This window comes from Pocillopora damicornis, chromosome 4 (assembly GCF_964200805.1).
Source record: "Pocillopora damicornis chromosome 4, jaPocDami1.2, whole genome shotgun sequence".
Taxonomy (NCBI): domain Eukaryota; kingdom Metazoa; phylum Cnidaria; class Anthozoa; order Scleractinia; family Pocilloporidae; genus Pocillopora; species Pocillopora damicornis.
The window spans coordinates 13,021,113-13,045,820 of NC_142673.1; the positions used below are offsets into that span (position 1 = coordinate 13,021,113).

General features: G+C 37.0%; 1 protein-coding gene across 8 annotated transcripts; it reads left to right on the forward strand.

Moving 5' to 3' along the window:
• Positions 1-1,118: 1,118 nt before the first annotated feature.
• On the forward strand, positions 1,119-24,702 carry LOC113667803 (atrial natriuretic peptide receptor 1). Of its 8 annotated transcripts, none has more exons than XM_089205423.1 (23): positions 1,119-1,518; positions 2,165-2,374; positions 8,038-8,763; positions 9,172-9,470; positions 9,983-10,124; positions 10,765-10,977; positions 11,364-11,457; positions 12,337-12,433; positions 13,308-13,394; positions 15,205-15,294; positions 16,040-16,117; positions 16,861-16,965; positions 17,305-17,376; positions 17,955-18,120; positions 18,233-18,379; positions 18,854-19,031; positions 19,452-19,592; positions 20,475-20,598; positions 20,765-20,833; positions 21,060-21,234; positions 21,876-21,974; positions 22,567-22,658; positions 23,179-24,702. In XM_089205423.1, the coding sequence occupies exons 3-23, from the start codon at positions 8,082-8,084 to the stop codon at positions 23,284-23,286; spliced, it is 3,258 nt and encodes a 1,085-aa protein (XP_089061549.1). In that variant the 5' UTR covers positions 1,119-1,518; positions 2,165-2,374; positions 8,038-8,081; the 3' UTR covers positions 23,287-24,702. The 8 variants fall into 8 exon arrangements, with proteins under 8 accessions (XP_089061549.1, XP_089061554.1, XP_089061552.1 ...); XM_089205424.1 differs by lacking the exons at positions 1,119-1,518; positions 2,165-2,374 and adding exons at positions 6,759-6,887; positions 7,073-7,149; XM_089205428.1 differs by lacking the exon at positions 13,308-13,394.
• The last annotated feature ends 6 nt before the right edge of the window (positions 24,703-24,708 follow it).

Below are 24,708 nucleotides of genomic sequence, written 5' to 3' on the forward strand. Positions count from 1 at the left end.
GTCGCTTTGCGCGCGAAACGAAGGATATATATGTTCTTTCAAACTATCTGGGCCCTGTCCGAAAAGCGACATCACTCAAACGTAAAAAGGTGTGAAATCACACTTCTTTGTTCCTGAGGCTAGACAACAACAGCGTTGTTTCTTTTACATTCCTTGCGTCAGTGGTTAAATAAAGACATGCACGCAGTTTTCTTTCCTTTATTTTCTCAAAGAGGTAATTTCCAGGATCAGTTTTATTTTGCTTGCCCTCTGTTTATTTTAAAAAGACGTCGCGTTGGCAAAACAAAAACAGCTTTAGAACAAAACAAATTGAACGCGAATTCCAAGAACGCTTGCTCGCAATAACATGACTAAAATAAATTACTTTTACTGATTTCATACATATTTTATTTATTTACTGTGTACTGAAGTGGACCATTACACGGTTGGACACTATCGCATGCGACAAGCTTACGCCATAAATGGTTGAGAATATATGAAAGTCATATATTTGAACTGCGGATAAAGACGTGAATGAAAGTGATCCTCGCAGTAATGTGCACTACTTAGGCAGTAGTGAAAATAAGGCCTGAAAAAAATTCAGGCCTGTACGGGATTTGAACCTCTGCGATACCGGTGCAGCGCTCTACCAACTGAGCTAACAAGCCAACTGGGAGCTGGTAATGAAGTTGGTTCTAAATAAACCCGTGAAGTGATGAATAAATGGTTGAGAATATATGAAAGTCATATATTTGAACTAGGGATAAAGACGTGAATGAAAGCTTACGCCATGACTACAACTCGAATCGCGTGGTGTGAATCAACCTACGTGAATCAACGTGTAAATCAACATCCATCCGACAGACGCGTCATGTTAAACTTTTGACCTACCCTGCTAGTCTGTCTATATTTTCCTTAGTAGACTCCCGTGGGGAACCAAAATGTCATCATTAAAAATTTGCGAACTAGAGCCGACTAAACCCGTGTCTAAGTTTGCGTCAGCGGATAAAAAATCCCTAAGGACAGATAACAATAACTTCATTGTCTTAAAAAATCCGAACCAAAACAATGGGCAAAGTTTTACATGTACCTGCCATGCCAGTACATCTTTTAACATTGAAGTCAAACACCTGCCCTCCATCATCATCTGTTTCCTGTTGTTCCGCCATGTTATCCAGGGGCCATGGCAAGGCACATGCGCTAACCCTTATCTCTCTTTGTCATCACTTGTTTTTTCCGTCCCCATCGTCGGGTTGTTCAAACGATCTGCGCTTTTACCATCATGATGTGGCCGAAAACAACGGTAGATTCTTAATTTATGGAACGCTCACAAGACGTGCTATGATACGCTGCCATTGCATTCACCATCCTTTTACCACGGATGATCATAGATAGTTCCTTGACCACATCTTTTCATCAGCTAATCAGAACGTATTTAAAAAAATTCATATATCGGCTTGGTACAACACCAATAATGATTTTGGCAGATAATCTATTTTATTCGAAACCGGAATTATGGATCACTTGACTGCAAGTAAGGTTAGTTTTGAAATATTGGCTAGTAGGTGGTCGCGCAGTGTTAATTGCTCTAGATTAAAAGACACACGTCTAAAGAAAAGTCGAATATCTGGTTTTGTAGGTAGTCGAAAAAAATTAATGCATAATACGCGACAGTCGGTACGAAATCGTAATTCTCTTGAACCCTGCCGGGGTAACATGTCATGTCAATTCTCCATAAAGCTGGTGCAATGTAATAATGCTACGCTTAGTCTCAGATAATAAAGACTGTAATTAAAAAATTTCGTACCCTCTTATATCCACGTCACTTGTTTTTTATTTTGCTATAACCTTATCTGCAATAACCCGTTACCTGGCCTAAAGCTTTTCGAATTTCTAATTCTCGCAAAATTAAGCATTTTTTGCTGTCGCATGAAATATACCGTGGGGAACATATTGCGATGTAGAAACATATCAAAACCAATCTAGCTCTTTTGTTTTGGGAAGTAATATTTACATTATTTCCTCGAGGGTCTTTTGAAAGCTTAATATCAAATCGCATGCATGTTGTACTATTTTGAAAACAAGGATAATTTCGCGTCGTTTTAATCTTAGATCATTTTGAATGGTTGTATTAAAATTCGTGTTAGGGAAACCACGATGCATTACTTGATATTAAACCTTGCAGATGACACTGGGAACTGACGGAGTGCTTCCCTACCACAAAAGATTATTTAGTCCGACAAGCGGGGGAAAAAACGAATCTGTTGATGAATTTGCATATGAGCTCCTCCAAATGGTTTGGCAGTGTCAACGCAAGAGAAATGTTTGTACCATGAAGAAGAGATAAATTGAAGTGAAGACCAACTTTGATGCGATTTGGTTCCAAGAGGAACAGGTCTGTAATATGTTTTTTCTTAATTTTGAAAAATATCGGTGGGCTCTTGGTTTTTCGTAATCATTAAAGAGGTGCCAAGTTAACAGTTTACAAATATTTCCCCATGATGAAATAAGTTGATGTTTCAGGACGACGGAGTCGTGACATATCACCGCTGAACTTTTAGATTAATTTGTGTTATGGAAGACTCGTTTGGTCCGTTTGTCATAAAGTGCGGTCTAGTGAGAATTATTTATATGCATCGTAACTGCAGTTTGAGTATCGTTTTTGTAGCTTCGAGCTCGAAGTAGCAAAAAAATATCAGCCGTAGAATTGTGCTTTGGTGCTTTATCACCAATTTACATGCATTTGCATATCTTATTTTTTGATAAATATTGATATAACACGCAGGTTAAGTACTTCATTTTTATAAACTGTATACTTGATGGAATCCAGGAAACCTTTTCAGTCGCTGTGATGTTGGATGTTTTGCAGTGACACGTGAGAGTCGTTAAGGGCTTGAAAAAGCAACAACGGCAACGGCAACGTTTACTCAGCAAAATAAGCAGAGCAGTAGCTCAGCACTTTTGTTTTAAACTTTTGTTCATTTCTTAGACGTCCTAAAGCAAATAAGAAATACATTCGCGAGTTATACTGAAGGGGAGATCTTGCACGTGTAGAAACGGTATTTGCTGACGAAATTCTTAGGAGAAGTAATAGCGCATTGTTTGGTATAACGTTTTCCCGTGCGCGGCCGCTGCGAGTATGAACAAAGAGTTATGCAATACATGATACTTTTTTCAGTATTTATTTGAATTGAGCCGAATCATGAAGAATGTTTTGAAATACACAAGTCGTCGAAATATGAACCGCAGGTCGTCCAAATATGAACCCCAACAATTTATCAATTTTTACCTCGAAACTTTTGAAATTCACCCGAGTTAGACTTCCCCAGTTTTTTAAACACAAAACACACAAGAAGGTTGACTTTGAGCACATAAAAAGTCTATGCAAGTTTATTGTAAATTGTATTCACGAATCAAGCATTTCCTTGACTTGATATTTCCTTGAATTTGGTTTTAACTCACCCCCTGTCTAGATGTAACGTTCATTGCATTTCTCGAATTTATGAATATTTAGCTTCAATACAATTACGTTTCTTAAGCACTCTTCTGGTTATTTTACTGCTTCATTGCTTATAATCCTTTCTAGTTTAAGGACAGTGATTTAATATCTTTACCCCAGTTATCCTTAGAAACGTTTCGTTATTTTTAGCTCAAAAATATAATCTGCAACGTTTAAAATCAATAAAAATAATTCAGTTTCACGATAGGGACGTTGTGCTGACAAGTGAATTAATAGAGTGAGTAGAATTTGAGCCATGATTAAAAGGAAAATTTACCTCGGGAAGGAAATTTTTCAGAGCTGCCATGGATGAACTTCCCCTGAACTTTGAACTAATTTGGTCTTTTTTTTCTTTCAAAAGCCAATGTAGTCGATGCCACCAGTAACTCTATTCTTCCAAAATGTTATGCGCTTTTAGCCATTTAGATTAATCTAAACTGAAAAACCTTTCAAGACATCCTCCACTTATGCATGCATGGATACTTGATGAGTCGGATAAAGTTTTTTGCCCTTGCAAGAAATGAAAGCAATGGACAATTGATGGCTAGTCAATTCAGTTCAAGGCGACCGGGCGTTAAACTGAGTAAGCTGTAAAAGCGTTAATGTTTTCGATGCGTTCACGCAGCTGCGTGGTCGTTAATAGTATGTAAATTTTCTGCTCATCTTTCGAAAAATTTACATAACATTTTGTATAAATGCAGACAGTCCATGAGCCAAAATAAGGCAATTCATTTACATTGTGCCTGACTCAGTGCTAACTAGGATAAACAATGTAAGGGATTATCCATGGCGTTATATAGTTATTCCACGTTCTTTAATTTCTTATCACAAGCTGTCTGGCTTCTTGTAATTCAACTGTGGAGTTTTACCATAATTGTGAGTACTAAATGCAATCCAATGTCACAAGAAAGTTGTTCCTCTATCGATTCATCATCGATTATAGCGTATGATTGAGATGATACGGTAATTAAGGTATATCTCTGTTACTAATTTTTGCAGCATGGCAGCTCTGTTCAGTTACTACGGAGAAATCGATGAGCTGCCAAATTATTTGACACGAAATTCTCCTCTAGTTCTATATCTGCATTGTTTGCTTCCTTGTTTGTGGTTTTGAAAGACACCCTAGGTTTTCAAATATATTAGATAAGACGGCGCACTCGAGTTCCAATCCATAGTCGACATCTTTTTTGGTGATTTTTTTTGTCGAGAAATGTCTTTTCGTGAGCAACCTTTTCCTCAGTTAACCCATATTTTCAATAAATATATGCAATAGCAGGAAAATTTGCGGTAACTGTGATGTTCCGTTATAAGTTCCATGAAAGAAATATTTATTGAAGTTTAAAGTTGGAGAGACCAAGTTAAGGGACAGCATGATTTTACAGAGGCGAAATTATCATCAAATATTTTTGTTCAAAACACTTCATAAAATTTAGAATATGAAACAAACCACAGCCAAAACTTGCTAAATATATTTCGTTCACTCTACTCATTTACATATAGAATGGTTCGCAAACACAGACAAAAATTGGAGGATGCTCTTCTCTCATTGAAAAAGATACTACAAACAGTGATTAAAATTTCAAAATTAACAATTTTCTGTGACATTTGACTATTGTCATGGTGAGTTCCACTTTTTAGTTTTCAGTGCCATGGTGCACCTTCGTTGGATGAATACAATAAGCTGGGACTAGCGCTGCAGGTTTCCAACTCCTTTTCAGAGCGATCACTGACACAGAAACTATATCTTATTGTAAGAAAGGCTCAACTGCTACTTCGAACGCCATGCGTTCCCCTAAACGAGTAAACATTTGCTCGTGTGGCGAAATTTGAGATGAAAATGTTTTACCTAGATCAAAAATGAGACGCTATTTAAATGTAGCGGGTTGAGTGAGGAGATCAAAAGGCGAAATATGTTCCCCCAACATAACTTTGGATGAAAATATCTTATCAGTTGGCCGATGCTTTTAGAAAAAATGCCTGGACTTTGAAATGTAGATGTTGTAAATTTTTGGAGAGGGGACTGTTGTCCTTAATGGCGGCTGAAAATTGAAAACGTTATTTTTTTTAATATTAAAGATTTGTTTGCCTTTTTGCTTGGTTTTTGTTTTGCTTTGCTTTGTTTTGTTTTGTTTTGAAATGAAAGAAAAGTAACAACCAAAACAAATTAAAAAATCAGCTACATTTATTTCTTATGGTAAGGACCAATCAATTCTTACTTTGTCAGTTTAAAGCCCTTATCATGAGATTTCACAGAACCACTTTATCATCTTCGTATCAACTACCTTCCTACCTTCGGGGCTGGTAACCTTACGTAACTTTTATTTTAGAAAGAAAATGAACTACCAAAACAGTTCTTTTCAAACAGAAATTTTACAAATACAACGCAACGATTCTTCTTAGAAACGTGGCGTATTTGCATTGATAACCAAGTCGATCTCCTGGCAACGGAAACTATGGCAACGCGAACGGAATCATCGAAAGACTATTTGAACCAATAATTAGAATACTTATTTTCTGTCATTTGGCGTCAGTCACTCCTGATCGAATAACTTAGGCTAAGATTTATTGATATAATCCACCCCCCAGAAGTGTATTGCATATCAGGTAAAACCAACGCGAGCGAGTCGCTACCTTTTATCTTTTTATCCGCGTAACAACGGTTTGAGCAACAATTTAATCAATATTTTCAATTTAAGGTACGAATCATTCAGTTTAGCAACAAACATAGGAAACTTTACAATTAAGCAAACGGAAGGGCTTAATAAAATTGAATAACAGCTGAATAATCTGCTGTCTTCATGATCATCCGTTTAATGTCAAACGAGAAGAATATTTTTCCCAAACTAAATCTCTTTGCATTTGTATCTGGAGAGGAAAGCCAGAAAATTTTAATATGTGTGAAACTTCGTAACCGAGTTGACTTACTCCGGCCCTGTTATGGATATATCAGGAGGATTTATGTATCACAAATCAATATTCAATAAGCCTTTTGTGGGCGAAACAAGCTTTTTAAATAAAGAAAGAATATAATCGAGTAAACCAAGAAGCTTTCTTACGGCACTTTTCGCAAATAAATACTTTAAAAAAAGAACTCGTAGCATTTATAGATTGTGAATTTTAATTATAAACCTTTTCGGGAGCTTTCTTCACCTAAAGTAGAAGATAAAATTATCTGACGAAACAAATATTGAAATGTAAACTATTTTAGCTCTTGGAAATGGCTTCAGGCTCCGCCCCTTATAATCTAACTCTTATGCACCCAACCGATTATCTGTCAAAGCGTGGGTTAGTTTTTTAAAGGTTGAACTTTGAGTTTCCGCTGTTGATTATCTTATTAATCGAGTTAAGCTACACGGTGGCATCGATGAATTAAAAACCGTGAAGCGCTGAAGCTTTCTCAGCGGTCAAGGTAGGGTAATAAATTGAGTAATATTTTTGTTCGATGAATAGCAGCGATTAGTAAATACTACTATTGTATTGGTCTTTCTTAAAAGAATTGCGAGCCCAATAATTCGAACGACTCAAAATAAAACGATAGCTGGGAAGGAATTAAAGAACAAAAACTAAAATTTAAAATGCCTTTCTTGGTCCTAGGAATCAAACGAAACATAACGAGTTTATCACGGTTTTATATTGTAAATGAGAGTGATATGGAAGACATTGGCAATGAGGTAAACATTTCTCAAGTGTGTTTTGACATTTGTCGGGCTGCAAATAATTTCGGGTTAAAAACTGGCTCATTTCCAAAGTCCTCATCGTGAACTGAAAATTCCTGCCAAAAATAAATTAAAAAAACGGTTGGACAGTGTGAAACCTACATATATATACCATACGTAATTAATTACCGTTCGACTTCAAATAAGTTATTCATTTCTAGATTAAATTTTTATTTAGACAGAATAATGCACCAGGTAATGCATTCAGAATAAGAAAATAACAAATTGAATGTGTTGTTAAAGATTCGTTTTATTTTTAGCACGTTTTAAAATAGAGCAGGTCGCCCTGTTAGAGTATTACTATGCTGAGGTGATGATGTTAATTGACCACCGCAGAGAGTTTCTGAAGCCGACGATTCGAGGTAGCCCTTCATTAGAGCGTCGTCGTCTTTAGACTTTCGCTCTTCGCTCCGAAGTAGCACTACAGTTTCTTCGGAGACGTACCCTCTTTATTCATTTGATGACGCCAAAATTTGGCGTTATCGAAAAAAGTTTTGCACCTAGTCTCCCTTAAATCCTCTCTCCGTTATTAAATGGTGCAATTGGCATAACAGTCTTAATCTTCTTACTGGATTGACATCCCATTAGCGCTGTGTTTACTTCAACTGTTCATAACATTTAAGCTGTTTCTAAATCGAAGAAATCGGAAATGAGTCTTTTTTCTTGGTTAGTTTACTTTCTTTGTCACAATGTTGTTGTCACTTGTATTTGAGTTTCATGGAAATTTTTTGATGAATAACTGTGTCCGAGTTAGGCAAACAAGTTTCTCGAAGAACCTGATATGCTTCAAATTTTAATTATGCGTACATCAAGATTGTAATAAGTGCACCTGTTGTATTTCAGACTTTTGCTTGATCTCCGAGTGCTGCACGCTTCGATAAGTCACGATGTTCCCCTTGTACGTGACCTGTGTTCAATTGTGGTTATCTTGTGCGGCTAGTAAGGAAATTCGTGTGGCAGTATTGGTACCAATAACAGGAACATTTCAAGTGGGAGATGGTATCAGGCCTGTGATTAAAGCGGCTTTTGATGATGTAAACAACGATGAGAATTTACTTGTTGGTGTCAATTTGACGTATACAGTCCAAAACAGCGCGTGTGACCCAGTAAGAGCGGTTGGGATAACCGCTGACCTTATGCAATCATCAGCATCTGTGGATGCGTACATAGGCCCGGGGTGTTCGATAGCTTGCCTCTCTGCCGGTCTCCTCGCACAATATTGGAATAAACCTATCATATCGTTTTCGTGTTCATCACTGGACCTTCAGGACAGGGACAAATATTCCACCTTTGCAAGAACACAGCCATTTAGCCGCACGTATTCAGAAAGTACACCTTTAATTCTATACCAGATCATGCGCAGGTTTAAATGGCGAAGGGCGGCAATCCTTGCTAAAGATGACGGCCTCACGAGTATCTGGGCACCAATTGCGAACAACGTTTTGAGTTATTTCAAAAGTAGCAACTTAACAATTTCATATTATAATGTTTATAAGGTTATGGATGATTTAGAGACGCAATATAGAGATGCAAAGAAGCTTCTTGAGGAAACACAGAAACACGCTCGTGGTAAGCTATTGTAGAACAGAAAAAATTGTCAAAGAAAGCAAAATATTGTTGGTGAGGATGTACCATCCATGTTACTGCTTCATAGTATTCAAAATAAAGATTGACGGGAAATAACGTACCACGAAAGGACATTTTCTCATTGAAAATTGCTTTTTCTGAGTCGATCATTTACAATTGTTTATCTTTACCAGAAAGGATTTCATTTTCATACAAACCTTAGTGCAAGAGAAATTCAACTAGCGGCTCATATACAAACGTCTATAATGCTGAGAAGTTTTTAGAAAAATGTAACGTTCAGACTTAAGTCTGGACGTAAAAGCATTAGAAAAAAATTTCCTCAACAAATCAAGCTGAAAAGCGATTACAATCCACATCACTTTAACATTCCTTTTCCTTTTTTCCTTTTAGTTATATTCATTTTAGCCCATAGGAATGAGGTTGCGCGTCTGCTATTAATCGCTAAGGAGCTGGGAATGCTGGAGGGAGATTTCGCGTTTGTCACTTTGGATTTCTACATATCAGAATCTCTAAGAACATCTTTGGCTAAGAAAACGTGGTCGCTGAGTTGGGAGAAGATGCTGGAGATATTTGAAGGGCTCATAACTTTGTCTGTTAAAAAACCCAATGGCTTAGAGCTACAAAATATCACAAAATGGTTAAATAGAGGCCTTCAGGACATGCCTGTCTTTCAAAATCTCACTGCAGTGGTAATCGTATTAATAGTTATATATCTATGATATAAGTTTGCGATTTTGCTTGATGTTGACACCTTTGCACTGTAATGGAGAGGATTCATGCACTTTTAGCGTGGCGCTCGATTAGAAATAAGCTCGGCATAAAGTGCAGAATAATTTGTCACACGGTAACTCACATTAATTTAGTGTTTCATTGCAGTACTGAAAAAAGACAGAATGACCCTGACTACTATGAATGCTTATACTTCCCAGATAGAAATGCTGTTTCGTTTTCACTCAAAATATAAATTAGATCGTGATAATTTTACTAATAAACATGAACTAAAGGAAAAAATTTTCTACTGGTGTACAAATAGAAGTACAGTTTTGAGAAGATTATCAATTAACCCCGTTTACTTTCCCGAAAAATAAAATATATTTTCTAGATGTTGTGTGAGGATAAAGCTTGTTCCTTTCATTTACTTGTCTCGTGGCTCTCTCATTGGCTAAGAAGTCATTTAACCAACAATGTTTCTTTTTTTTAGGCAGCGAAGACTGCTCCTTACCTCTACGATGCAGTTTTACTCTATGCGCATGCTCTTAATCGCACTCTTAGCCAAAGAGGTAATATATCCAATGGCACAACAGTGTTCAAGAACATGGTCACTAAAACTCGGCTGTTTACAGGTAAACAACAAAGCTTCAACGGAATTTGCAAGCATTTTCTGCGCACAAATGCTGATTTTGTAGGCGATGTTTCAAACAGTTATGATGGGAGGTTGAAGCCGAGAGTCACAGTTGTTTAATAGAACACATATAAAGTAACTATAATAAAAATTCCAAGGCCGTATGAGATTTTACATTTGTTCACTGGATTCATATGGATGTTCAGTTAAACTCTACCTCGGATGTTATTCACAAAAGTAAATACCTTACAAAGGGGTCTCCTTTCTGGGTCCATAAGGGACCTCTGAGAAGATATCCCCCCCCTTCCCCCCGAAAAAAGAGACTTCATTTATGCATTGTAAGGGAGCTTGAGAGTGTGTAAGCATGTTACCTGTAGAAGGTCTGTCTCCTTTTTTGAGAGAGATATCTATTGATGGAGGTATCCTATGGCACTGCCTATTCATATCTTCTCCCTCCTGGGTACTCAATGGATACAATCATATATATAATGTTTGTCATCTAGGTCAGTATAAAGCTTAAATACTTAGTTTCCTTTCTTCACTTCACTTGGGAAAGGGTGAAGAAAAGAAACTTTTCTGGGTTTGATCGTGCGTATTCAAGAAATTCGCAGGAGTTATTTGTTGTCTCTATGAATTGGCAGGCATGTCTGGATCTGTGAAGATTGATGAGAAAGGAAATCGTGTGCCACATTTTGTGTTTGAAAATATACACGAAAGCAGTGGATCAGCATTGCTAGAGCTGGATTCAAACGGAACTGTCATAAGGCGTTTCAACGTACGACCCGTGTGGCCTGGGGGATCAACTAAGATTCCTGATGACGAACCCGAGTGTGTGTTTGATGATTCGTGTAAAGGTAAATTTTGGTAAATAAGTAGTGAGGGTCGATAAAGGGCATTTCTGGATAACTCTTTCACGTCTGTGCCAAAAGACAGTATGGAAAAGGACCCAAACAACCGAGCAAACAAACAAACAAATAACAAAGGAAAACAACAGGCACAAGTGTTACAGTAACGTAAACAGAATAAGGTAATCTATTTAAAGAAACAAATTTTCTTCAATTGTGTCCATAGATTTGGAGAATTACAAAGGTTTTTGCTATACGTGTACTTGAAGTAGGCTTGAAGCCATAAATTCATAGTTCAGCTTAAGATTCCAAAAATTGTTGACATTTTTCATCATGGCTGGACGAGTACCATGCTTACTCAAGACTTGATGTCACGGTTATATTGTATATTGCAGATTCTGATGAGCATATGGAAGACTGGTTAATCGTGGTTATCGTTGTTTCCTCCTTTGTCGTTGTTCTGGTTCCTATTTCTTACCTTTTTCACAGGTATGATAATTATTTAATTTTCCTTTACTGCACCCTACGGACATTCGTTTTTAACCTAAACTTTCAGCTCTGCCAAGTCTTCGTGGATCTCAGCAAAGCCTTCCATCATCACCGTCTTATAATTGAGGCAGTCGATGAGATTTTTCAACGATCGCAATCTGCTAATATATATATATATTTTTTCTTCTTCTTCTATCGAAGATTAGATCCTTTTTTTAATCGTCTTCTTCCTCGCATTAGTTACTAATAGATGATGTGCTTAAACGCGTGATTCAGACTGGTTAACAAATTGATTCCAAGTTGCCTTGCGTCTGTTCAGTAATAGATCACAGATGACGTCAAAATGTGGTAAGAACAAAAAAGTGGCACACGAGGCGCAGCCGAGTGTGTCACTGATGTTCTTACCACATTTTGACGTCCTCTGTGATCTATTACTGAACAGACGCAAGGCAACTTGGAATCTATTTGTTTTATATAATAAAGAATTAAAAAAGTTTTAATGATGACGTCATCTATACTTCTGTCCTCCAATAGATCATGAGTGAAAACCAATCAGAATGCGTGCATATTTGAGCTTATCATATAAATAAATTCGCAACATGTCTGATCGCCATCAATCGATATTCCCCTCCAATAATTTTTTTACTTTTCAAATCACTTCTATCGGCGGAGATCCTAGGAGGATCTACTGATAGCCAATTCTGCGCTGTACAGTCGCTTACGTGAACATCCCTTGAAATTTTCTTCACAAACACACTCAAAAAACACCGAGATAATGTGATTTTATTCCAGAGTTATGCGTACGGGTTGCTAAGAATTACCTTTTTAGACTTACGCGACGGATTTAGTCTTTCTGAATGTTCTCTCTATGAATTCCAGGCGTAAAATGTACGAGAAAGACCTTTTAAATGACGCTTGGATCATAGATTTTAGCCAAATCACACTAGGTACGGTGGATAACAGGTTCGCAAGTAAGGTAAGGAAGTATGTTGTAATAATCGCACAACTAAAGTTGTCTTTAGTGTTCAACATCATTTTGAAAGTGGGCCATTATCTTAAAAAAGATCTGTTGAATAGAGATTAACTTGAGGGTGACGTCCAAAATGTTACATTTGATATTATTGGTCTCTATCGGATTTGCCATTGTTTTGAGCCTATGAATTGTATGTCTGCTACTTCAGTGAGTGTTCCATCACTGAAGGAACTCAGATAAATGATTTTCGTGTTGAGGTTTATGATCAGCACTCCTGCACTTGACCCAATAACGGCATAATCTTGAAACAACGAGAAAGTTACTGATCGCTGAGCAGACATTAAGAAAAGGTCTTTGATAATCAGTCATCAGATACTGAAGAGGTTACTGCTATTCGCACAACAGTAGTTTACAAACATGATGAAATTATTACCAGTTCTTTGCTGTTAGAGCCCAAAAGAATTCTTAATGCATTTAAAAAGTCATATTAGGAGATGAGTTTGTGGCTTTTCCAGCTAATTCAAATTTCTTTTCTGGCTTTCGTTATTAAAAAGATCAAAAAAGAAACTAATTGGATTATGTGAATTGCACCACCGAGTCAACTGCACTTATCCCTTCTCCATCTAAACCTGCGTGGAATATTAGCTAATGATATGATATTCGAAAACTACAGGAAACTAAACTGAAAATCAGTTTCAGAAAAACGATTTCTTTAGTTTGATTGACATTGTAATTGAGATTAACACGCTCATCTAAGAAATCAAAACAGAATGTATGATATAGTAGTAGCTATTCGTCTAGAACTAAGTGTTCTCAAGCACCGAGTTTGTAGTTTAAAAACGCATGCATGTCTCGTTTAATTTGCACACGTTTACAGTGGATCTTCGATGTGGATGACAACATTCAAGACAAAGACCTGAGATTGTCAAGGACTCTCAACAATAGCATTGGCTCTAAGTTTACAGTGAGTAGAAAAATGACCCGAAGTTAGAGGATTCCGAGTTGAGTGAATCTTGCAAAAATCCATCATTGACCACTACTAAATTGCGTGAGAAATATCAGTACCGGGCTTACTTTGCCTATTAAAATCGGTAGGATGATCAGTGTTCCTGATGGCACGCTAATACGGAAATCTGTACAAAAACTCTGCGTTCAAGGTATATGTTTTCTTAAGATCTACATGAATTCTTATTACACAACTTTCAAACCATTTCTAAGATACAAGCCATTTGATTCAAGCCCGGTCAGTTTAAATCTGCAACATAGGAGAATAAAGGGAAATGACAGCGAAGACGGCGTGTTATTCGTGTGGGCATTTTGCTAAATTATCGCTGCAAGACTTCTGGCGAAGGATTGCACTTAACATTTTGCTTTTTTCTAAGACAAGTTCCACCACTCCAGTAAAAATTTAGCTCAATCTTCCCTATCAATTTTCTCTAGCTAATTCGGGCTAAAATGCAAAGCTATGACTGCAAGAGTAAAAGTTATTTCCAAACAGCTAGTAACGTCAGTTTCACCAAAGTTCCCTTCATTTCGTTTTTACCCGACATAAGTGCACTAATATCATCATCAGAAACGGCAATCATGATTTTGGTTATTTGTAAGAGACACCATGAACAGATGAATCTTTGATTTATAGAAATGAGTAACTGAACAGCAAAAGCTGATGTTTTCAAATAAACGCAAACAAACAAACAAACTACTGATGCTAAAATACTTTTAAAATCTAATTTCCAAGCAAATAAATTTTTAGCTTAAAATAACTCATAACTTTTATTATCCTCTTTCAATCTTTCAACTTAAACAAGAAATTAGACTATGAAGAATCGCAAAAAAATCAAATGATCGTCTAGAAACTTCAACCAAGTTTTATGACTCAAGCTCTTGACAGATGCAATACATTTTTAATTTCTGCTGACGGGTGAACGTGGAGTTACTTTTCAAAAGATACTTTTAAACTTTGCAAATTTAATTATACTTCCCTGGGAGATCTGAGCAGATAATGGAGCAGTCAATCACAAGGCGTCATAATTACTGAATTATTTTGGCTAAAGTGGCAGTAGACAGTCTAAGCCTTACAATGTATTTGATTGAGTTCAAAACGGTTGCGATAAGCTTTCTCCACGCTTTGTTGCTCTTGGTCGGCAGAAAAATTGCTTTGTTTCCAAAAAATTCTGGTTCTCAGGCAGCACTTGCACTAGAGCCATTTTCAATTGAATGTCAAAAGTGATCCGAGGTTGCATTGGTTTTATTCTACATCGCTCTTTTATTGGCCCAAAAAACTCGAGCCACTCTCTCCACCAGTCAGGCTAAAACCAAGTCACCTCCGTTTTCCCGCTCTTTGGACAGTTTGCTTGTTTTAGTTTGAGCCCTCGTGCTCATTGGTTCCTAAGGGTACTTTTCTCTCTTCCGACTGGTCGTTATGAAAATTTGGGGTTTGGTGCCACAACATTCAATCGAATAGCGCTCTTACTGAAACCAAAAGAACTTCACAATTTTCACAAAGTAAAGGCAAAGTAGTTTTAACGTAATTTTTCTTTATTTACACCAGACACTTTTATCGGAAATAACCTTGGTCGCTGCCATCATGTCAGAATGCTATAACTTTTGACTTAACCGAAATTTATGTGCTATGAAGTGTGAGTTACCTTAGCTGTACCGTCACTTGAGTATACTGAGTGAATAGTGTTCCCAAATGCATGTGCGGTAATTTAATCTTTGACCTAGTAACTTTAAATGGTGACAAAACCTATTTCGCTCTCTCTCTGGTGCAGGTTATCAAAAGTCTGAACTCTCGTCAATCTGTGCAAACTGAATGGGTGGGTGATGGAAAACCGTTTCTTTCAAATGTGGGTCGATACAAGGTAAATGGTGAACTACCAAATTTTAAGGTCTCAAATGCATTTTTGTCATTTCTATGCTACTGTATACTGTTTCAGGTGTTATAAAGTAACGTTGTTTTAGATTCTCTTTCTAGTAAGGTAATTGGAAATTATACCGAGCACACGCAACAGAGCTGAAAAACGTCTGCGCCTGTCAGACCGGCTTACCTGTGAAACCATAGCAACACTATACAAAACTGGTGGAAGTTTTGAAAACCTTGAGAAGTGATGTGGTTTTCCGCCCAGCCTAAAACCTAAGTAAAGAGGTTAATCACCGACCATTCTTAAACAGAGGAACTAAATATATTTTGCGCTAAACAGTTTTCCCTTGCGTACTTGCCGGAATTTGGCAGTAAACTCTGTATTTCGTTGCAAAAATACATGTAGTTGGGATGCAGTGATGTCAATGCTAGCGTTGGGCGGTAATCGTCGATATTTTCTGTTTAAGTTTGTCAAAAAGGCGTCTGTAGTGGACAAAAGATATTAAGTCTTTCAATCGTTTTTCCGAAGTTACGGCCAGGTTAATTGATGTATACGTTGCTATGGATCAACAAGCGTAATTTTCTCATTGTCGAATATGTGGATGTCATTCAGTTGCCACTACATACCTACGGTACTCAATAACGTTTACTCGACGGAACTAGAAGGTTACCGTTCAGAGTGTCATTAATCGAAGACAATATCCTTAAATATTTTTTTACGATTTTTCTTTGGTTTGCGTCCTCAGGGAGAATTGGTGGCCATTAAGAGGCTTCATAAGGACTCCGTACACCTGACACGTGACATTTTGATAGAGATGAAAAAAGTGAGTAGGTGACATTCAGGCTTGATGCGCTAATTGCAATAACCGTGCCATAAAGGTCAGATATCCTTTCGATTGGCACTTCCACTCCGACGACCCTTTCAACTAAAGAGAGTTTTAATTATCCGTTAAATATTGAAATCAAACCTTCCGTCGTGGACTTATGTCCCGGGTAAGTTTGGCTTCTTTTGATAAGTTTACGGTTGAGTGGAAGTTTAGCTCGCTTGGCAAATACAAGTATTGCTGGTTGAACTGGTTTTCTCCGTTTCTACGCTCAACACAGCGAGCAGTTAAGTCAAATGAGTTGATAATGGGTACTGGCCACCGAAGAGAGATTCTATAGCCATTGTTTTGAGCATTAGACCTTTTCCGCTCTGACAAAAGGCAAACGCTCGAAGCTTCAGCTTTAGAATGTCTCTTTGGTGGCCAATTTACATCATCATATCAGTTGATACAACCAAATATTCTTATAACACCCCACTACGAGGCAGTACCACAGTCTCTTTAAAGCCTAACCCCCTTAATTCATTTGGGGAGACTGTGGGTTAAATTGATGTTTTACAAAAGAAAAATTATTTATGAGGCTAGCCAATATCCAACAGAGGTCCAAACTGGTATAAATATTTATCATTTTTAATGAAATGAATCATAAATATCATTTAAACACATTTTAGGTGTGTTAGTATATCGTCTGTGCAGAAAAAAAGGGTAAAATTATCCGTTCCGTGGTGTTTCCTAATTGTCAGGTACGAGATATTGTCCACACAAATCTCAATCCTTATATCGGAGTGTGCATCGCATCCCCAAATGTCAGCATCATTTCCCATTACTGCTACCGTGGCAGCTTAGAGGTGAGGCATCAGTTAGACAATATAATTACGAGAAAAATTTAACATAAACGATCTCATAACGGTGAAGGGGAGAACCATATTTCAATTCTGGTACTTAAAATCCCCATAGCCACGAACAAGGTAAATTAATAAATTTTGCACTTAACGGGCAACCAAACTTTACGTCGCAAAATTCGTTGAACAATTAGTCGGTAAATTATTTTCACTTTCCATCAATTTAATAATTTGTTTGAAACAGAAGCAGTTCATTTTTTCTGCCTTTTCTCGCTGTCAACCGTCCGTGCAATCGATGTTTCTTCTCAGTTTTGACTGATTTCTTTTTTTTTTTTTATTTTCCAGGAAATTTTGGCCAACCAAAATATAAAACTCGACTGGTTCTTCCGAGCGTCTTTTGCTCAGGACATTGCCATGGTAACTGCATTCATTTAACTTGTGATGTCTGAAATTCAAAAGTAAACATTCGTTTAAAATGTCTCAGTTTAAAACATTTAAAAACAGTTACTTTAGCCAAATATATATTGTCAGTGCTCTTTACCTGTTCAATCAAGCCACAATCGCCCTGACGAAGGGCTAACGCTCGAAACCTCAGGTTTTTTACTCTTTTCGGTGGCCAATTTACATTTTCAACTTAGTTGTTAACACTAAATTACCTGCTATACTCTCCCACCGACGCAGCACCACAGTTTCTTTAGAAACTCCCCCCCTTTATTCATAGGGATTTATACAAGTACTTAATTTTGATCTATATTAATCGGCATCATCTTTCGTCAAACATTAGACAACAATGCGTCGCAAATGCCACCCTCTAAGTCCAGACCGAACTCATCTTTGACTTTGGCCCATTTACTAAATTTTCTATAAGTTAGCGCTGACTATTTTCGGTAATTGAATTTTATCTGGCTGCAATTATTAGTTGTTGAAATTAATAAATCGAAGACGCTCGAAAACTCAGCTCGTCTCATTTATATAATTTAAACATTTTTTCACAGGGGTTGTGGGTTCTACACGCCTCCCCTGTACACGTACATGGTCATCTTAGGTCATCCAAATGCTTGATTGACAGTCGTTGGGTTTGTAAAGTATCTGACCATGGGCTTGGCTTGTTAAAGATCGGCCAAAGAGCACATGAAATCAGCGAACATGCTAAGTACAGGAGTAAGCTTAATCAACTTTTGCCACTTTTTCTTACATTAGTCTAAGAGCTTTTTAAATTGAGATATTATTCTAAGTATGAAGAGTGACAATCACTTTTTCATATTTGCTTTAGAATTGTTCTGGACCGCGCCGGAGCACCTTTGCGAAGATGCCATTCCACGTTGTTCACAAGCGGGTGACACATACAGTTATGGAATTATCCTCAGTGAACTTCTCAGTAGAGAGGAACCATATTCTTCACACTGCGTGGATCCCAAAGGTGACTGAAAGAACCTGCAGCAGGACTTCACCCTGGCTGCGCAATCTAAACATCTTAAAAATAATTTCCTTCGTGAAGTCGACCCTGTAGCCAAAAACCGAATTTGGGAGGAGGATGTATATCAATGCAGTTCTATGGAAACACGACGGAGTCTAATTGACTTTCTTAGTCTTTTTAAAATTTTCTATTGAAAGAATACATCAGAGGAGGTCGTAGAAATTGAGAGAAAACAAAGGAGTCAGTAAATTAAAGTAACTGTTGCCAAAACTGGTTGCCATGTTCAAAAGAGATCAAAAACAGATCTACGGTAGCAAGAAGGGCACTAAGAAAATAGATGTTCTAGAGATTATCGCATTTCACTGGCTAACGGATTTTAAATTAAAAGTATTTCAATAAAGAAACCGTAAAAGTTTGCAGTTGTTTGTTAATTGTAATTATCTTTTAAATATTATTTACTCTTTGTTTTTTCTTAAGATATCATCGACCAAGTGAGGAAATGTGTTGTTCCTCCTTTCCGGCCTGACCTACCGAGTGAAATCAGAGACAACGAAGGCATCATCCATTTGATGCAAACATGTTGGGATAACGATCCTTCAATGAGGCCAGCATTTTCGGAAATAAAGTCAAAGTTAAAGTCTCTCAATTGCGGAAAGTAAGATTTATCATGTTAATTCTGACGTTTTAAGTTGTCAGAATGAGAAATCAGCTGATGGTAGGATAAAACTTGAAAGGGCTTTAGATTCACACCAGTTTTTGTTGTTGACATGACCATTTTCAGCATGACATCCGCGCAGAACAACTTTCTTGAGCATAACGAATAAGCACACATGGGAAATGCAACACTGGATTAGTTACTTTGATCATTCAAGTACATAAAAGGGTTTAAGCTCATCGTGGAAGTTTATTTCATCGCCATGAAATGATTTTCAAACAAACCTTTGGGTACTGAATCCTTTTTGCTAACAACGCTTGTCAATGAAACAGGAGATAACAAAAGAAATATTACGTCAATCAAACGAGATAATATGAGAGATCATAGCCTCAGTGAAAACGATTTTTTCCCATTTTTCAGGAATGCTAACATTGTAGACAATATGATACGTATGATGGAGGACTACACAAACCAGCTGGAAAATCTCGTAGACGAGAGAACGATGCAACTAGCAGAAGAAAAAGCTAAAACGGACGAGCTCCTTTACAAAATGCTTCCTAAGTAAGTGTAAGAACGCTTTGCTCATACTCCATTCTCACCAGAGCTTAAACATGTTTTAAAGCTGTTTTCTGCATAGAAACTGCTTCAGCTGATGTTTGTCGACTTAAAATGTAGCACATTGAGTCAGTGGCTACCTGAAACCTGTGAAAAATTCAGTTTTTTAGTTCTCTGTATTTTCATTGTGCTAGTTATTGAGTCGTCAAACATCATTTTAAACGACTTCTATATAGAAAACAAACATAAACCGTGTTTAACAAAACAACTTTTAAAGCTTTGATATAAATTGTAAGGATCATATCATTTCTATAATCGTAACTATCGAAATTTTGATTACAACAACTGTATGTGTAAAACTTATCTATAGCAGTATTAAAATATGTTACCCATATTGTCCAAACGTCTTTTCACGGTTCACGGAAGGTAATGTATGCTTTAATGGAATAGATAGGTAATATTACCCGATATTATATATTTTAAGTGTTACAGCGAATAACAGCCGGAATAACTAGAACAATGAAAATACAAAGCAGCTTTTACTTAAACACTACGTAAAATTAAATTTTTCAGTTTTGTATCGTAAATTTTCGTTCAGTCAAATCTGGCTTAACTAAACATGTTTTGCTGCTGTGAATGTGGCATTAGAAACCCCCCTCCCCCCCCCCCCCCCCGAGTTGAGTATTTAGCATTGGATACAGCCTGTGCTCATTGTTTGACAACTTGCTCCAAAATGAAAAGGTAGGACTGAGATGTCTCACGATCCACGAGAATAAATGTAAGAGCACCCTGTGAACAGGTCAACGCAGTCCACCAAGCCTATGGCACTAGAACTCGTTCCTGTTCATTTAAATAATTTTTTTTTTACAATTGCTTCTCATTTTCTAGACCGATCGCAGAAGATCTTAAGCTGGGAAGATCAGTGACAGCAGAAAGCTTCTCCTCAGTGACCATTTATTTCAGCGATATTGTGGGCTTTACATCAATAGCTGCTCAATGTACACCATTACAGGTAATGGACGCTTTTTCAACCTGTTGTCTGAGAGTGCCAGTTTTTTTCAGTACTACGCCGAAGTAGAGGAGTGGTAAATTTGATAAAGATCGTATCGAATTCTTGATGTTACACCTGAATAATGGTGAAAATTGTTCTTTCATTACTATATGGTTGTTTTTCGCAGGTAGTACATTTTCTGAATGACCTGTACACCTGTTTCGATAATGTGATTGACTCTCATGATGTTTATAAGGTGAGCTCTCTTTTATATTTGACCTGCAACAGGCAGTACGTGTAATTGCTTCAAGCCTGCCCCTTGACAAATCAATCTGTTCAATAAGTCATCTATTGTACAAGTTACACCCTCTGCAATTAATCCTGCTGCTTTTGGACAGCATGTTAAGGAGAGATGTACCTACCTTTCCTTCTGTTTCTTTAACTGTTAAGGTGTGAGACAAATCTTTGTTGTAAAACAATAGGTTGAGACAATTGGTGATGCGTATATGGTGGTATCAGGTTTGCCGGTCAGAAACGACAACAAACATGCCGGTGAGATCGCCACGATGGCGCTAAACCTGCTCAGCTCAACCAGAGACTTTACCATACAACACATGCCAAATAAAAGGCTTCAGTTACGAATTGGGATTCATACAGGTCAGTATCTACGTAGAATATGAGGCTGAGGTATTCGTTAAAATGCTAGAGAAAGCTTAGAGCTCGGCTCGGAGTAAGTACAGCGTACAGTAAGCTTCAAAAAAGCGGGATCTTTATTTTATACATTAACCGTAAGCGAATGAAGCATGGGGTTACTATGGAATCTCGCCAAAGTTACGAGTGTATGTATGAGGAGATGATAAGGTCGTGTGATCTGCACATGTTCTGGAATTTTTCTTAGAAAACAGCGTCACCCTGCGAGTGAGGTTATGAAATGCCGGTCTCTATCAGCTTAGCTTTCTGGTGGCGCGTCGGTTGTGCGTGTATCAGCCAAAAGAGTCTCTAGATCTGAGGTTCGTTAATTAATAGGATTAAATTCGTTTACTTTTTTTTTTACTATGCTTGTTTTGCCGGATAATTTTCTTATAGCCTGTATTGTAAAATGCTAATTTCTTCAGAAGTTGTGGTTCAAAAAAGTGTATTCCACAGAATAAAAAAAGTACGTACAAGTAGAAAACTCGAAGATTGAAGCCTCTCTACTGTTCACAATTACAATTTATGTACCAAGCAACGCCAAAGGGAAAGAGGATACAGATGTTACAAAAAAAATGTATAACAATATATTTTCTGTCTGCTTAAAGGTCCGTGTGTAGCTGGAGTCGTAGGGCTCAAAATGCCTCGCTACTGTTTGTTTGGAGACACTGTGAACTACGCGTCAAGAATGGAGTCTAGTGGACTTGGTGAGTTGTTTTTTTTGTTGATCATGATGCTATGGTTCGGATTTTTTAAAATTCTCTTTCTAAAATATATCTTTTCTTAAATAGATAGGAATTGATCAATTGTAAGGATAATATTATTTCTATAATCGCAACTACCAAAATTCTGATCACAACAACTGTATGTATAAAAACTTATCTATAGCAGTATTAAAATATGTTAATTACCCATATTGTCCAAACGTCTTTTGTCTACGGAACGTACTGTATGCTTTAATGGAATAACAGCGAATAACAGCTGGTGCGATAACAAAGATGATAATAATAATAATAATCATAACAATAGTAGTTGTAATAATGACAATAAAAAATAATATCAACAATGGTAATGATGATGATAATAGGGGTGATAAAGATGATAAAACCAATAATAGCTAGCTTAAAAAATTGTTATCAAAAAAGAGCTTCTTAGTCAGCCTCAACTAGTACAGACGGGCTATTTGAACTAAAAAACAAACGATCTTGAGCAAATCAGTTCGCCAAAGGCCAGCGATGAAAAAAAATAAAATCTGGCGGAAAAAATCCTTATATAGTTCAAACATAATTGACACTTCAGCCTTAAGAATCCACTTGAGCCCAGAATGTAAAGTAGCCTTAGATCAACTTGGAGGCTTTCACCTTGAAGAAAGAGGACCTGTCTCCATTAAGGTAAGTAACTGAGTCAAACGTAAGTGACTTGATTTATAAGCGGCCATGTTATGAAGCTAAGCAATAACTTGTCGTTCTCGAACTAGACATGCCAAAATAGTATCAACAATGACAACAAACATAATGATGTGTAAAATTTCAAAAAAAGTTAGACTGAAGAGTAAAATCTAAATTGTATAAAATAATATGTTCTTTCAGGTATGAGATTACAAAAATAATTGACTAAATCAAAAGAATAGGAAATTTTGATAAAAGTCAGCTAACTTTCCAAAGGAGCACATCAAATTGACTTTACCGTAGGCGCGTATAACGCGTTGGAAAATTTTGTAGAATGAAAGATTAGAAAACATGCAAAACCAATTTAAATGGAAAATACATATTTCCGTGTTAGCACATCTAGGCTTACACACTACATGTCTCCTTACAATACAGCCATGACCTTTGATTTGTTGTTCATGTTGCCGATATGAGTTTTGTCATGGTAGGAAGTCACGTTTCTTCAAAAATTTCTTCCTTACAGGGCAAGGGAACGATAACAACCCATTTTCTGAATGGAAAGGATGGTTTTACGAAACCTCTTCCCGATCTTTGTGAAGCAGCCCCGTTGACCGAACACGAATTTAAATAGCCTTTGCGACGTGTGCCGCATCCTTATGAAGCTACGCTGCGCCCACAAGCTTCGTGTACTCAGTAACAACAGCTAAGAGCATAATGCCTTCTGTTAAAGAAAGAAAGAGAAAGAAGAAAAGGTCCTCGAATTCATTTTAACCATTAGGTAAAATATTAAACCACGACATATTTAATCGGGTGGGTGATAGCAAGATGCTGATTACCCCAGTATTCTATGACACGTACAATAACCGTTACAATTTCCTCAACTGTGATTGGTGCATTGGCTGCTTTATTCTCAACTAATCATTCTGCACAGTTGTAATCAGACTGTGTAATTGGACGGTTGCTTGTGATCGGACGCCTACAATCAGACTGCTGAAGCAGCCAATTTTACTTAGTCCACTCAGCTAAATCCACCAATCACAGTATTGATCACAATAACCATAGTGATAACTACTTATCCTGCAAAAAAAAAAAAAAAGAAAGAACTGGGGAATTTCCAAAATGAAGAAATCTTTTATTTGACACAATGTCTCTACCGCATATGTTTGTTCTAAATGTATTTGTTTTTTTCGGAAATTGTAACGGTTATGATTAATTGGTAACGGGACTTCGTGTCGTCTAATTCCGTCTGTAATCTACTCGTGACTGACAACTCGCACTCCGATTTTGTTAATCACTCCTTTGATTACAGACCGAATTGGACTCCACTTGGTCCTATTAGCATTATTGATTGTGTAAACGCAAAACTTATTCGAGATACTAAGCACTGAAAATTTTAATGTCAGAGTACAAATACCGCTTACAGAAATACTAATTAGCTAAAGTTCAACTTTCTAAAGTCTAAATACTGTTAAAACAAATTCAGTGACCCATAAGGAAGTTTTCTTTATTTTGATTGGCTAGCACTTGCTAGCTAGTTGAGTTTCATCGGCTGGTGGCTTTAAGTGTTTAAAATTAATTTGTTGCTTAGCCGTCTGATTTGGCTTGGCTGATTACAGGAGTTTGTACTAGAACAGGTGAAATCGGACAGTTTGGGCTTAAAACAGCTATTTCAGCCACGAATAGGGGTTTTTCATAACCACTGATATTCGAGCATTTTTTAGTTACACAATTTCTGGTTGTTAATTCAGCTCGCCGTCTAAACATTGAGCAGTACACCAGGAAGCCGTCGCTTTAAACATCTTCAACACTAAACCGCTGAAACACTAATCAAAAACTCTACGTTTTATGGTATATCTACTCTTAGAGAAAATGCGTTTTCCTTCACTCTTAATAACAAGCAATTAATCTTTGATATTAGAGTGTTTTATGTATACATATATATTTTTAAGATAAAGTGACAAATAATTTATTTGTAAGTAAAATTAGTAATAAAAGTAAAGTAATTTTCATATACAATTGTAAAAAATAAAGCTGCAGTGAAACCAAACTTTAT